Source organism: Pleurodeles waltl, chromosome 7, assembly GCF_031143425.1.
Source record: "Pleurodeles waltl isolate 20211129_DDA chromosome 7, aPleWal1.hap1.20221129, whole genome shotgun sequence".
In the NCBI taxonomy this organism is placed as follows: domain Eukaryota; kingdom Metazoa; phylum Chordata; class Amphibia; order Caudata; family Salamandridae; genus Pleurodeles; species Pleurodeles waltl.
In genome coordinates this window covers 581,743,469-581,758,113 of record NC_090446.1, presented here as the reverse complement: position 1 = coordinate 581,758,113, position 14,645 = coordinate 581,743,469, and the positions used below count along the sequence as shown (strand labels likewise).

The 14,645-nt window shown below is 41.6% G+C and overlaps 1 protein-coding gene across 2 annotated transcripts in view; it reads right to left on the bottom strand.

Moving 5' to 3' along the window:
• The window catches only part of RNF25 (ring finger protein 25), a 104,762-nt gene that overhangs the window by 23,984 nt on the left and 66,133 nt on the right, over window positions 1-14,645 (bottom strand). Inside the window, exons 7-9 of one of the 2 annotated variants that reach the window (XM_069244418.1) lie at window positions 12,230-12,379; window positions 10,890-10,979; window positions 10,490-10,624 (exon numbers count right to left, since the gene is read on the bottom strand). In XM_069244418.1, the coding sequence (XP_069100519.1) occupies window positions 10,490-10,624; window positions 10,890-10,979; window positions 12,230-12,379 (375 nt within the window). The remainder of the gene's footprint in view (window positions 1-10,489; window positions 10,625-10,889; window positions 10,980-12,229; window positions 12,380-14,645) is intronic. The other variant, XM_069244419.1, reaches the window with a different exon arrangement.

Sequence of the window (14,645 nt, the reverse complement as noted above, 5' to 3'; positions counted from 1 at the left end):
AGCATGTTTTGGGTTTTTATCCGATGGTGGCTGTCATGGTTTTATCCTCTACATTGTTATGAAATTCCAATGTATGAGCACCATAAAAATAATTAGGACAGAATGGCACACTAGCTTACATTCAGATAATCAAAGCATTTAAATGGCTTTCTTACAGAGGCACCATCAAGATATCCATAAAGCTACCTTTATATCAAACTATTTTGGTTGTCTTTATGACTGCCTTCCAAAAGGGAGTTCACTAGGCTGCCCTACAGTCAAACCAGTTTGACTGAACATAGGGATAATTTTTGAGAAAAGGGAGAGTGGCACACACTTCTTGAGATGAGGATCAGGTTTACTTTTGAAAGCAATTTCACCTTCACTCTGCATGTGAACTCCATTGCCCTTTCTTCCAATTGCCCCTAATGATTACTCTAGTCCTAATCTCACCTTTATTTTTGAAAGTGTACTCATGCTGGGCCCTCCCTCCAAAGAAGCTACAAAAACAGAAAAATAATGCAGCACGGCTCATGTGTGGTCCAAGATGCAAAGAGTAAATTTTTGCAAGTTTACTCCTCATCAGTCAGATGCTAAAATGGGTTAAAAAAATTATTCTTCTCAAGGCTTTTACACCATTGGAAACATGGCGTTTTGCATACCTGCCACACTACTATGTATAATGGGGATTTTTGTTCTCATCTGTGTGTCATTCATGATTCGGTTATGTCTTCAACTGCCCCCCATGCTCGAAGTCTATATGTTGTGGTTTGCAAAAAATTACAAATAAATAAATGACTTCATTTAAAAAAAAAAAAAAAAAAAAAATGTTACTTTTTTCAGGGTTCTTGTATAAGTGAATGAAAGCACAACCGTGGTATCTAACAACGAAGAACAAACAGAATAGTTAGACAAAAATGGAAGTAGTAGCCAGATAGATTAAAAAATATAGTGTTTCAAAAAACACACTGTTTGAAGTGTATTTGGTGGACTTGATGTGCAATATTCATAAGCAAATGGATATTATAGTTTCATGACAGTAAACCATAAAATGGCTTTTGGGAGACCTGGCAAAAAATCCTGATAAATCCCGATTTTGTACAGACTGGCACACAACTGTTTGTATCTAAGCCCTACCCTGGGAACTAGTCATTGAAATGTATGCCAGAAATGGATGGTTATTCCACTGGTGAGACAGGTTTCGCTCCTTTCCATATACTCTTTAAAGTCATGGGGAAATGGGGCCAATACTTAAAGAAAACATATCTATGCGTAAGGGACAAACAGATATAACAAGTCACCGACTTACAAGTGGTCAGGACACTTTGGCATCTCCTGGGAAGACTTTCAGCCCTCAGCTGGGCCAGATGAGGAGCAATACAAACCAACAAGGACTACCAAACCCTTCCCCAGAAGCTATTATCAGCATGAGCCATTCTGAACTCATAAGCAGGAAAAAAAATCCTTTGAAAAACATATGTCTCAATGAGACGTGGTGCCATGATTCCAACTAGAAACACAAGATTTTCATCACACCAGATTTATTTTGGCAGTAAAAGGGGTCAACATTGCAAAGGAAATGCTTATTTTATAACACCAGTACGAAGCGACAACATCTCGGATGCATTCGTTCAGAACTGGAGAATTCAGATAAAAGTCACAGCAGTCCAGGGGTGTTGGTCACCAGCAGAAAAAACATAGTCAGTTTGAATACGATACATTTCTGAGTAATCATGGGCAAGAACTGCTTAGAATTTTAACATGTTCCTATGTTATGATGTTCTTGCTGGTGACCCACACCCTTGGACAGCTGTGTCAGGCATATCGATTTCAAGTGAGTCTAGTATTCACACACTTGATAACAAAAATTAACTATATATTTATACAATATATTTGTACAATCAGTGCAAAACTATAGTACACAAGAAATAAAATGACATGAATAGAAGTTTACAATGAGGAGGAGGGCAGATAGGGTAATATCAGACTGGTGCTCGACCCAACAGTGTAGATATAGCATAAAGTGTAGAAGTGCTAACACTGAAGTATAAAGGTGGCAGACAGCCTAAGCAGTGTGCAAATTTACGCAAACTGTGTTAATGTTTAGCCATGGAGACAGATACGGGAATTTCAACTGGTGCTTGACCTAGCGGGATAGAAAACAGTGGAAAGTCATTGTCCCTAGCAGCCTTCCAGGTGCAGGCACACGCAAGGGTTCTTGTCAAAAGGCCTTCCTTACCATTCATCTACCCCACACCCATGTCCGTGCATGAACCTTGACAAGCAATTTAAAAATGTCCAAGAATTGTATCAGTCTAATGTTCAGCACTGTGTTCCTTGGATCCAATGACACCATCAGTGTCGATCTACAGGACCTGATCCCTAGATTATTAAATTCTTTTTTCAGCAAACATCTTCTCTGAATGTCGAGGGAAGGGCGAATACATATGGCGTGCAGCAAGGTTTCATCTGCCTGATGACACAGACAGCATTTCTTATCCCCTCTTTGGCTGTCTTCCTTCCATTCTGGAAGACAATCAAATGTTGGAATGTAACGGAGTCTTAGCGCCAATAAATTCTGTTTTGTCTTCCGGTTATAAGCAGCTCTCAGGCGGGGTGACTCTCTTTGGACAGCATAAGATTCCAGCACCAACCACTCATGCAACCGCTTGGACACCTGTTCTTAGTCATTCGTCCAACTTTGCAGTTTAATGGATTTGTTTACTGCTCTTCTGAAGGCTTGATCAGATATACAGGTGTACCATAGGTTGCCCAACTCTAGCACCTAGATACTTTTTTCGAGATATTTTTTATATTCGCTGTTCCCCTTTGTAGTTGGATTTCGGACTAGATTAAATTAGCTAGTGAGCCCTCGGCGGCAGGCCTCAGTTTATGGCGGGACTTGATATATGCAGCGGGCCTGGCGAATGTCTGCTTTGTCAATGAAAACTCCGGCCTCACTTGGGCAGGTGATACCCATCTGGGTAGCCGAAAAATTTGTTTGTAAGATCTTATGATTTTATCAAGGAGATTGGTCTCAGTACCTATCTTTAATTCCAATCCATGGGAAAGAGTAGGTAACATGTTTAGCCTTTATAACTGCTACCAATGGCTAAGGATTATGGCCCTCAATTGATCTTGCCAGTGTTGTAAAAGTATGATTAAGTGCCTGCGCCTTTCCCTTGATCACCTCTCTGTGGTGCAAACGTAGCTCTTGAATCCATTGGACTCCTAGCTACAAATAAGTCTGTGCTTCATCAATTGTGTTTCCGCTGAGATGCCACTTGCATTGGTTTGAAACACGGCGATTCTATGAGATCACTATTTTTGTGATTTATTTCCAACTCATTATCCTCTTCATATGCTCCGAGGCAATTCAGTAACCTCTGTAGGCTTATTCTGGTATGACTAAGAAGTCGCAGATCATCAGCATACAAGATGTATGGCAATTGTTGGCCACCCAAGCTCATGGCGTGGGACTACTGATCATCCAGTTGTAGAGAGATCTGCAATGTATAGATTAAATAGAGAGGTGCTGAGACACAGCCTTGTTTTAGGCCGGTTGATGTTTTCACAGTCCTTGACAGGTGGGTACCGTCTCAGATATTTATCTTAATCCACGTGTCTGAATATGGCAGCCTAATTGCTCTCAGGAGGTTGGACAGGATTCCCTATTGCTGAAGTTTGGCCCATAGTCTGTTGAGTGGAACACAGTCAAACACTGCCTTAAAGTCAACACATCACATATAAGGCGGTGTGCCTAAGGCCTTTGCTCTACTGGGTGTCAATCCTACTGCCACAAGGTGGGTTAAAGTGCCTTGACTCCCTGTGAATCATGTTCGGTCGAGTGGTCACGAAGTAGCAAGGTAAAGAAAAATTTAAGATCTATGTCTAAGAGGGCAATTAAACAATAGTTACTTGGTAAGAATGCTACATCTCCTTTAAAGATAGGGTGGATTATTAAGCCTTTCACGCTCGGATATATTTGCATTATAGGCATCTCTTGGACCTTTTTCAATATTTTTGATAACTTTCCAGAATCTTTGAGTAATTTGATTTAGAGACATTTAACAATTGGGTCAACAGCGTTTCCTGCTTAGATTTTTTTAAAGGCCCATATCTCCCCTTTTAGGACACTTCTCTCCTTACGCAGGATTTTTAGTAGGTTCTTACAGGGAGTGCAGAATTATTAGGCAAGTTGTATTTTTGAGGATTAATTTTATTATTGAACAACAACCATGTTCTCAATGAACCCAAAAAACTCATTAATATCAAAGCTGAATATTTTTGGAAGTAGTTTTTAGTTTGTTTTTAGTTTTAGCTATGTTAGGGGGATATCTGTGTGTGCAGGTGACTATTACTGTGCATAATTATTAGGCAACTTAACAAAAAAAAATATATACCCATTTCAATTATTTATTATTACCAGTGAAACCAATATAACATCTCAACATTCACAAATGTACATTTCTGACATTCAAAAACAAAACAAAAACAAATCAGTGACCAATATAGCCACCTTTCTTTGCAAGGACACTCAAAAGCCTGCCATCCATGGATTCTGTCAGTGTTTTGATCTGTTCACCATCAACATTGCGTGCAGCAGCAACCACAGCCTCCCAGACACTGTTCAGAGAGGTGTACTGTTTTCCCTCCTTGTAAATCTCACATTTGATGATGGACCACAGGTTCTCAATGGGGTTCAGATCAGGTGAACAAGGAGGCCATGTCATTAGATTTCCTTCTTTTATACCCTTTCTTGCCAGCCACGCTGTGGAGTACTTGGACGCGTGTGATGGAGCATTGTCCTGCATGAAAACCATGTTTTTCTTGAAGGATGCAGACTTCTTCCTGTACCACTGCTTGAAGAAGGTGTCTTCCAGGAACTGGCAGTAGGACTGGGAGTTGAGCTTGACTCCATCCTCAACCCGAAAAGGCCCCACAAGCTCATCTTTGATGATACCAGCCCAAACCAGTACTCCACCTCCACCTTGCTGGTGTCTGAGTCGGACTGGAGCTCTCTGCCCTTTACCAATCCAGCCACGGGCCCATCCATCTGGCCCATCAAGACTCACTCTCATTTCATCAGTCCATAAAACCTTAGAAAAATCAGTCTTGAGATATTTCTTGGCCCAGTCTTGACGTTTCAGCTTGTGTGTCTTGTTCAGTGGTGGTCGTCTTTCAGCCTTTCTTACCTTGGCCATGTCTCTGAGTATTGCACACCTTGTGCTTTTGGGCACTCCAGTGATGTTGCAGCTCTGAAATATGGCCAAACTGGTGGCAAGTGGCATCGTGGCAGCTGCACGCTTGACTTTTCTCAGTTCATGGGCAGTTATTTTGCGCCTTGGTTTTTCCACACGCTTCTTGCGACCCTGTTGACTATTTTGAATGAAACGCTTGATTGTTCGATGATCACGCTTCAGAAGCTTTACAATTTTAAGAGTGCTGCATCCCTCTGCAAGATATCTCACTATTTTTGACTTTCCTGAGCCTGTCAAGTCCTTCTTTTGACCCATTTTGCCAAAGGAAAGGAAGTTGCCTAATAATTATGCACACCTGATATAGGGTGTTGATGTCATTAGACCACACCCCTTCTCATTACAGAGATGCACATCACCTAATATGCTTAATTGGTAGTAGGCTTTCGAGCCTATACAGCTTGGAGTAAGACAACATGCATAAAGAGGATGATGTGGTCAAAATACTCATTTGCCTAATAATTCTGCACTCCCTGTATACTCCAGGGTTCGTTGTAGTTGCCTGAGGAGCCTGCCTATGATCGAACTTTTGAGACGGATTGCATCGTGGCATAACTATATTTTTATTGTGCTCCCTTATTCCCTCTATTGACTGAGTTGATGCTTCGTGATTAATTCTCAAGAAAATGCTTTCCATATGGATTTCTGGTTGGAACCCTCTGCGGCCATATCCTCAAGGCTGATCACAGCTTCTTCTGCCAGATCCTTCATTGAGTTTCACTTCAAGTGCTTCAGATTTTTAGTGTCAGTTTGTCCATGTAGGGCCACTAGAACATTGTGTTTATATAGGGATGTGCCTACCGTAATTACCTGTGGATAATGGCCAGTCTTCCTCACGGTGGGATATTCTGAAGTCCCGCACTTGGCCGTACAGTGGAAACTCGTCAGCATGTAATAAAGACAGGAGACAGACTTGCCAGATGCTCTAGTCCATTAAGAAGGGATATCACGTGGCTTTCTGCAGTTCAGGACAAGCAGACCAACTAACTTCCATACTTTTACTAATTTCTATCCTATCTTATCCTTTCGATTGTAAGGAGGCCTATTTTGTCCTGGGAGATGCCCAACAACTTCCCCATACTCCTCACTTGGGTGATGAAATAGGGTGAGATTATAGTCTCCTGAGACTAGCCAGTACAATGGATGGTATGTGGTTTTTTTTTTTTTAAGAGAAGCATATGTACTGCAAGCCTTTCTGTTAAGGTAATCTTCTTTGGATTTACATACATATTTACAAGAACAAGGGATTCATGTAAATGCTGGGCCCAACCTTCCAATTGCAAAACCAGGAGGCATGGTTCATCCCTGTGGAGTTCTGTAGTTTCAACTGACAGGTTGGTGTTAATATAGATTACCAGGACACCTTTCACTCTTACAAATGTGCTGCTTTTCTCTGCCACTTTTTTGTATTTTTCATATCCAATTAGTGGAGTGCTACGTTGGGCCCAAGTCTCTTGAAGCTTTATTATGTTGAAGGCTCCTAAACATTTTTGCAACAGCTGGATCCTCTGCCTTTGTCAGCAACCCACCTATATTCCAAGAGCAAACGGTTAGGCCATCCTATTCAGAGGTGAAAGACAGTTCCACTGTTCAATCTTTACAATTCTCCACCTGAGATAGAACTGTGGGCAGCCAGCAGCAGTTATTTTGAGGTTTGTTATAAAACTTTTTGCTGTTTGGAAGACCCTTCTACTCTAGTTACTACAATTGTTAAGCTGTATTGTCTTGGTGGGACTTTGGTGTAGCCCATAAAGGAATAACCCCCAGCTGCCCTTCTTAATACATACAAGTGGTGTCTGTCTTCTTGTCAAGTTGCTGCTCATCTAATAGTGGGTGCAAATATCTGTCCTCCCCCGATATGCTATTACTTTGATGCACCAGCTTTTTCCTCTCTGGAACCTGGGCCGGAAGATCTGAGGTAGCAAAGGTGACGAGGGTGGGATCAGAGTGCTGTTGTCTTTTTGCTGGTAGGAACGTGATGGCTAGGATATCATCTGATACAACATGATCTAGGCCTGGTAGCACCTTTATTAGGTTTAAAATGCTTGAACAGTTTAGTACATCCTGCGGACCCCTAGATTTGAATTCTGGAAACCATAATAGCCAACATCCCAAATCACTTAGATGACCAGTAGAAGTTTGCTCTCGATTACTATTACCAGGTCCAGCTAGATCCCTTCCCATCACGGAGTTCCAGGTTATTGTTCCAGTTTGCCCACTACAGGCTCTTCTTCCTATTTTGAGGGTTCCGCTCTTGGCTGGCTGTAACCATATTTCATGACTATCCCATTCTACTGAAACCAAGAACTGGGTTGCTTCTTCCTTGAGGTTTCGATCTTGATGGTCCTCCATCTGTACATCTATGTCTTGTAGGGAACTCCCTGTTGCCAGTGCCGATCCACTTGCTGGCTCACTTGATTTTGGAGGAATCACAATAATGGCAGTGGCGGTAACCTCTTTATCTAATGGTTTGTGTCCTACTAGTGGTACAGGCCTATTTTTAGAGCAGTTTGTTACTGCACCGATTAAATCAATTGCGGTTGACCAGGATGGTCTCCACCTCATGCTCTTTGGCTTCATGTGTTGATGCTAAAAAGGTGTTTATGGAACCTGCGTGGCTAAAGCAGACTTTATTCCTCCCCTTCCTTGCACTCATCCACTCCCTTTTTGTCATCTGTGGTGGTCCATGGGCTTCATCCTGATTTAAACTCGGCGTATGCATTGTATCCCTGTGGGCATTAGGATCTCTTCTTTGCCTAATAAGAGTTCCCTTCTTGCTTTTGCAGCCATACCTTCTGGATAATTTATTCTTTTGGGATGTTCATCATGTTCCCCCAGCATGAGTAACAGGCTACTCTCTGACTGCCCACCGAATTTGGGGTTTGGAGATGTCTTGGCCTGAGTGCCCTCCCACTATTAGGCTTTTTTTTTTTTAAACTCCCCAAGAATTCCTTCCATGGTTACCAATAAATGTGTTAATCTGTCAACCACCCCCTTACATAAACATATAGTGAAGCCATTAAGGTGGTTTGATTGTACCCTCGTATTCAGGGAATTTCTTTTTAAAAGTTTTTCATCAATCCAGAGAAGAAGATTGTCATGGTGTTAAGTAAATCCTCTTGAGTGTCCATTTTATTTGCATGGTGCCTGAGAGCCATAACTGCCGCTTGCATGGAATTCAGGATTGCCGCTGACATGCTGGTGGGGTTACTCAACAACTGAAAGAAGTTCGTTATCTTTGATATTTTGGGCTGATCGAGTGGGTCTTTGGTCTCTTCCATAGTGTGAAATGCCCCCAAAGTGCAGCTGCGCTGCAGATTGCTCGTTATGCCTACATCTGGAATGCACTCTAAATCTAGGCTGCTATTGTCTGGGGAACAGCCCCTTGATACTCTGCCTTTGGTCCTCCTTTTTGCTGCCAGTTATCCCGTTACAGGATCCGGTTTGTCGTTTTTGCAGCTGGCACTTTGCCTCGTAACCTGAAAGATCTCATTTTGATGCCGGTCAGGCAGTGTTGTGGTAGCAGATCACCCACGTATCAGAACGAAGGGTGATAAAAAGGGTGAACAGAAGATGCGGTCAAAAGATAAGCAGAAGTGTGTATGAGCAGCAGGCTTTTTCTGGGATAACACACTGGGCCCTTCCACTGTCCTTTGTGCACTCTTCTTTCCTGTGCACTGTCACTGTCTTGTGGGCCAAGTCTAGCTGCTTCCTTTCCCCTGTCACATTAGAAAGGTGAAGCGCAGATGTGTAGGCACTAGATGAACTGGTAACCAGATCCTCAGCTAGGACTGGGGCACGAGCACGCCGATGGTGCCCCCACACCCTTTGTTTATCCCTTCTTCCCCCCAACTCCTCACCCCCACCGCCCCTCACGTGCTCTATGAGGAGGATTCAATTCTTACACTGACAACTTTAAACTGAAGTTGGGGTTATCTTGCAGTATACCTCGGGAAGCCCGCACAGGTTAATCAACGTCTCAAAGACTCAAAAAAGTCCTGAGGGCTTGGAGGGGGACTACCTAACCTGATCACAAGCCGAACCTGGCCCAGCTGGGCCCCTTCTGTGATACAGGGCCCTACCCACCAGCTGCACAACTAAACGAGAACCCCGTTCAAGCTACACTCTGGCTGTGGTAGCAGTTTCCTTTGCACAATTTAAACAGTTGCGTTGCAGCTGAATGCATTAATCTGGAAACAACAACCACAGACGTGGTTGTGACAACTGTTACCTGACGGTTGCCTACGCTCCTCTGGTGCGGCTTTTAATGCAGCCACTTCCTCTCGGAGACCTGTCTTTCTGATCCGGTCCTGTCTGGTCATCTTAGACACTGTTGAAATAGGGGTTTGAAGAGGGTAAAGGCAGGTAGAGGTGGTAGCCGATAAAAAGGGAGTGGAGGAACTGAGTTCCAAACCCCTGGCCCCCTCAGCTTGGCTTTAGACGACCTGCCAAGTGAGCCCTCTAAGCGCTGTGGGTTTGGACCCCAATCGCGAGACCTTCATCTCACTTGTTCCACCCAGACTCCTCCTCCTCACAGCACGTACAACTGGGGGGCGGGGGGGGGGGTCAGGAAAAAAAAAAGATAGAAAACGTGGTTAAGTACAAGGCAGGAGAGGTAAGAGTTGCAACTGAGAAGCACAGCACAGACTATGGAAAAACAGCAAAGCGGTCTAATAGATGAATAAAAGATATAGATATACTGAAGTGAAGAAACAAAGAGAGCAGCAAAAACAATTATAGTGGTCTAAATGCGAAAAGATGAGTGGCGATCAGATTCTATGTAGCCTGGAAATCAAGAAAATAACTAATTTGTCAGAAATTTTGTTGCACAGCGGGAAAAAGCAGGAGCATGCTGTAGTAGCAACATGGGCAGAGTGGGAATGACCAAAAAGTAACCAAATGTTGCAGGTAGAATAAAAACATGAAGAAATGAATGGGCACCGAGCAAAAAGTATTTCGAACTTGCAATGATTCAGAAATAAGGAATGGAATGGCATCCATGCCTGGACAAGAGAGAGACAGTTCGAGATAAGTACATCTGGAACTGTATGGCAGGATTTGTAAGAGCAAGATTCGAGAGTCCTCAACATAGACATGACTGGATTGTACAACATGAGAAATCAGAGGAATCCAAACACAATTTAGCAGAACAGAGCACAACATGACAATCTATCATACAACAGGTGACGTTCTTCAAGGTCACATCATTTTCCTCATGTCACTGTTGCAATTACACCACCTTTTTAGCTCACCTTCTGTAAACTGATGAAATACCGATTCCGCTCAGCCTCTGGGTCTATAATGCCTCCTTTTGCTTGCTGCTTTTCAAAAAGTTTACGCAGTTTACGTTGGTGCTGAATTGTCCTTTTGTCTGGGTTGTAAACTTCCTTGAGTGGGATTAGAAGATCAGAACAATGTCAAAAATTCTAGAAGTATCAGGTTTCGCTTTGCCCAATGAGTGGACAAGGTGGAGTGAGAATGTACTAAGGAGTGACATACTGGCACATGTAATAAAATAATGTTACAGTACTGTTAATAGGTTGCTGTTTTTCAGTCCACCAAATGCACCAGGCCGCCAGAATGTACTAACTATTTCATAGGCGTTCTCTCTATAACTAGAAATGTGCCTTATACATCAGTTTTAATTCTTACCAACGGATGATTAGGCGGAGGAGCAGACTCGAGCATTTCAAGATCGTAGGTCAGTGGTTCACGACAGACTGGACACTGCACCCCTACATCCTGTGTAAGAAGAGAGACAGATGGATATTCATCTGATATTTAAACAGAGACAGAGATCCACTCATGTGACACTGAACAAAGAGAGAAAGGAACCTGTGTTATATTGGAGCAAAGCCAGAAGTATACATGACAGAATGCACTCCTGAATGCAGAGTACTAGGGTTATCAGACAAGTAAAGAGAAAGATACTAATGTGAAAATAGTGAAGAGAAAGTCAGAGTACTTAAGCAATAGCAAAAGAGAGACAGGCAAGTAAATGCAAAAGCAGACAGAAGCTTATGTATGAAATATCAAAACTGAGGCTAAAGTGCGCATATGTGATGTGATATACACAGAATCTTAATCATGTGAAATCATAGCACAGACAGAAGGCTAACCATGTGATCAAAAAAAGAAAAAGAAAAATGCACTTGCGATATCATAGACAGAATGACATTTATGTGATACTGAACCAGAAAAGCAAAGGCACGCATTTGATACCACAGAAATGAGGATGCCAAAACAGACTTAAGAGAACACAGGGGACATCATGGACCGGAGGCAAAAGGATACACAAGTGATACCAGGGGAAAGAAGAGTGAAACCCATGTAATCACAGAAAGCAATGAAAGAATGTGAATATCAGAGCATGGGCTAAATGGTGGAGGGTAGGGCAAGGGGTAGGTGGATGTGTGTATGTGGGCGAATAGTCAGGGGACTGATGGAAAGGCACCTATCTGTCATGCAGAACAGACAAACCATCACCTATGTAATACAGAAGAACGGAGACAATTGTAATTGTGATTTCAGAAAGCATGCACAAAAGATTCACTAAGTGATATCATAGCAGAGATAGAAGAGCACACCCTGCAATATCAGGCATGAGATAGATACTCAAGTGATAACAGGCAGCAGGTACTCAAGGTGACAGCAGAGACAGGCTGTTACAATGTGATTTAGCAGACTCGATACTCATGAAATAAAAGAGAACATGTGAGGGTATACCTGTGATAAAAGAGGTGTAGGCATGTGACCTAAAAGCAGAATCTGCCAGGAACTGTCATAAAAGAGTAACAGATTTATTCAGTGCTAAAGCACAGCTGAACGGTACATAGCAATATCAGAGGCACGAAGCAAGGTAACCATGTGTATGGAGACAATACACATCTGAAATTATTGCAAGGACTACAGAGGTTGTTACTTTGGCAATAGGATAAACATGAAACTCTTGATAAACTTAGAATATACTGAATGCATAAACACATCCATACCGCATTCACCTGCTGAGGCAAGGCAATCCGGTTTTGTTCCTGCTCCTTCAGCTTGCTTTGCATTTCTTCCTCCAAGTGGCGAGCATAGCGTGCCAAACAGTGCGAGTGGAAATAATGATAGCATGATGTTTTGGTGAATGCTTCATTTGCCTAAAAAAGAACATATTCAGTTCAAAACCTGTTTGCGCCTAAAAAGAGGCAGGAGTGTGGGTGGTGCTGAGAAGGTGAGAAAAAACATTACGTACTTTGGGCCTTGAGCCAACCATATTACTGGTCCCACGGGGGGGGGATGGGATCTAGTATGATTTAGTTTGAAGGTATGGACGCCTAAAGATGGAAAATATGTGATAGTAAGTCATAGCTCTTAGCCTTTTGTGAGTTATCACTTCACTCCCAAGATACCTTGATGTAAATGGAAATTGTTTCATAATTGTATTTATTCTGAATTTTATTAAAAATTACAATTACAGTAAATGTGATTGTATAATTGTAATAATTATAATAGTAATTGTGATTATATTAAGTATACCAAGTAAAATGTATACATTTTTAAATTAATTATTTTTCCAGAGCTGGTGGTGAATGACTGTGCAACATCATGAAGAAGACTGAAACAAGCACATCCTATTCCACTGATGCCGTGTATAATTCATTTATGATCAAATGTCAAACATGCAGTTACGCTGGCAAGCCCACTCGACCACTCATCATGGAAAATGTTGTTAGAGGCAGCTCAAGTAAGGAATCACATTCTACTGTTAGACATTGCGAGAAATGTGGAAGGCAACATGGATCCCCAAGTATTTTACCTAAGGAAGTGCAGGAGCCTGTTTACTATGAAGAGAGATTTACAGACTATTAGGCGAAAAGCTGAAGCAAGTGTCAGTGATGATTCTGGAACAAGTTAGTGCTTGAATAAACGCTCAAACAGAAGAACATCATTAAAGTGAAACATGTATGCTGAAGAATGTATATTTTGTGGAAAGAGAAATTCTACATGGGAACATCAACGCACAAGAAATTTATCAAGCCCACGGAGCTTAGAGTTGACAAAAGGCTTCGAGAGTGTGCAACCATTAATTGTGATTCAAAGATCTTAGCAGTATGTAGAATGGACATAGTGGCTGCAGAAGCCCCATATCAAGCATCGATAGGAACTATACAATGGTTAAAGCATAGGAGAAAGATCATGCATCTAGCATTCAAACCAATGATCACTGCTAAAATATGAGAGATGAAGCATATGATGAACTATTTCAATACATTAGAACTGAGATTATTCCTAACAAAAAGGCGATACGTGTGACGACTTTCACCGAGAGGCTTGAAACCCTCATGACACACAGAAGAAAACAGGGAATAGACGAATCAACCAAGAAGCATATTAGAAGAAAATTGGACTTCATAGATCGGTGACAGCCTCCACATATTCCCAGACAACCAAGGAAAATTATTAGGCAATCTGATAGTGTCATGTTACAGGACACTGTAAGAGAAAACCAGGTTTGAAAACAGAATTATTAGTTTTAAAGGTTAAGGCATCAGACATGAACAAGATCACTGATCAAACATCATTGCACATACAATGATTAAAACAAACTTGACATCAACACCATAGCCATATCATCCACAATATGTTGATAAACATTAATTTACAGTGCCTGATTACCTTAAAAAGGTTCCTATTATGAATACTGACTGAAGTTCCAGAAAACACAAAGCTGTCCAAGAGAGTCACTTTACTTATGCAATCGTTCAGTCAGGACATTATATATGTGTCACAAATTTCTAGCAGAACCCCCTCCAAGCAACTGTTACTCCAATACGCCATAAAAAAGCAGACAAGCAATGTTGAAATCATTTGCACTCTAAACAGACTTGGTCATGGGATTTCCTACAACTGGAAGAAAATGATAGCGCCTTGTGTCTTCAGAAACTTGCTGCTACCTTAAATGAGCAAATTGTTCTTTCAGCCAACAATCAGCCCCATGTTTTCACTAACTTAGCATGGAATAACACTGATAGGCTGGAAGAGACTCTTACACAACTCATCGAGTCAACGGTATACCTATGCAGCCCATGTTGTTTGGACCACAATCTTTTAAAGCTCATCTCTCAAGCATTTAGAAACAAATGCACTGAGTATTGGCCACCACAAATACCGAAGAATTGTTCATGTATGTTTATGGTGAATGAGATGGGCCTCAGCTATTGACGACAAGTACAGAAGTCTTACCAGAATGTGTTGCCCAATTTAAGCTTGCACAAAATAAGAACATAATATGTGACAACTATTATTATTTGAAATTGTAAATGAAAATTATGCATATAATCTATGTCAATTTATGAAGAATACAATGAAGTTTTGTGATTTTAAGGACTATATTGTAATTATTACAATTAACAATCAATTATT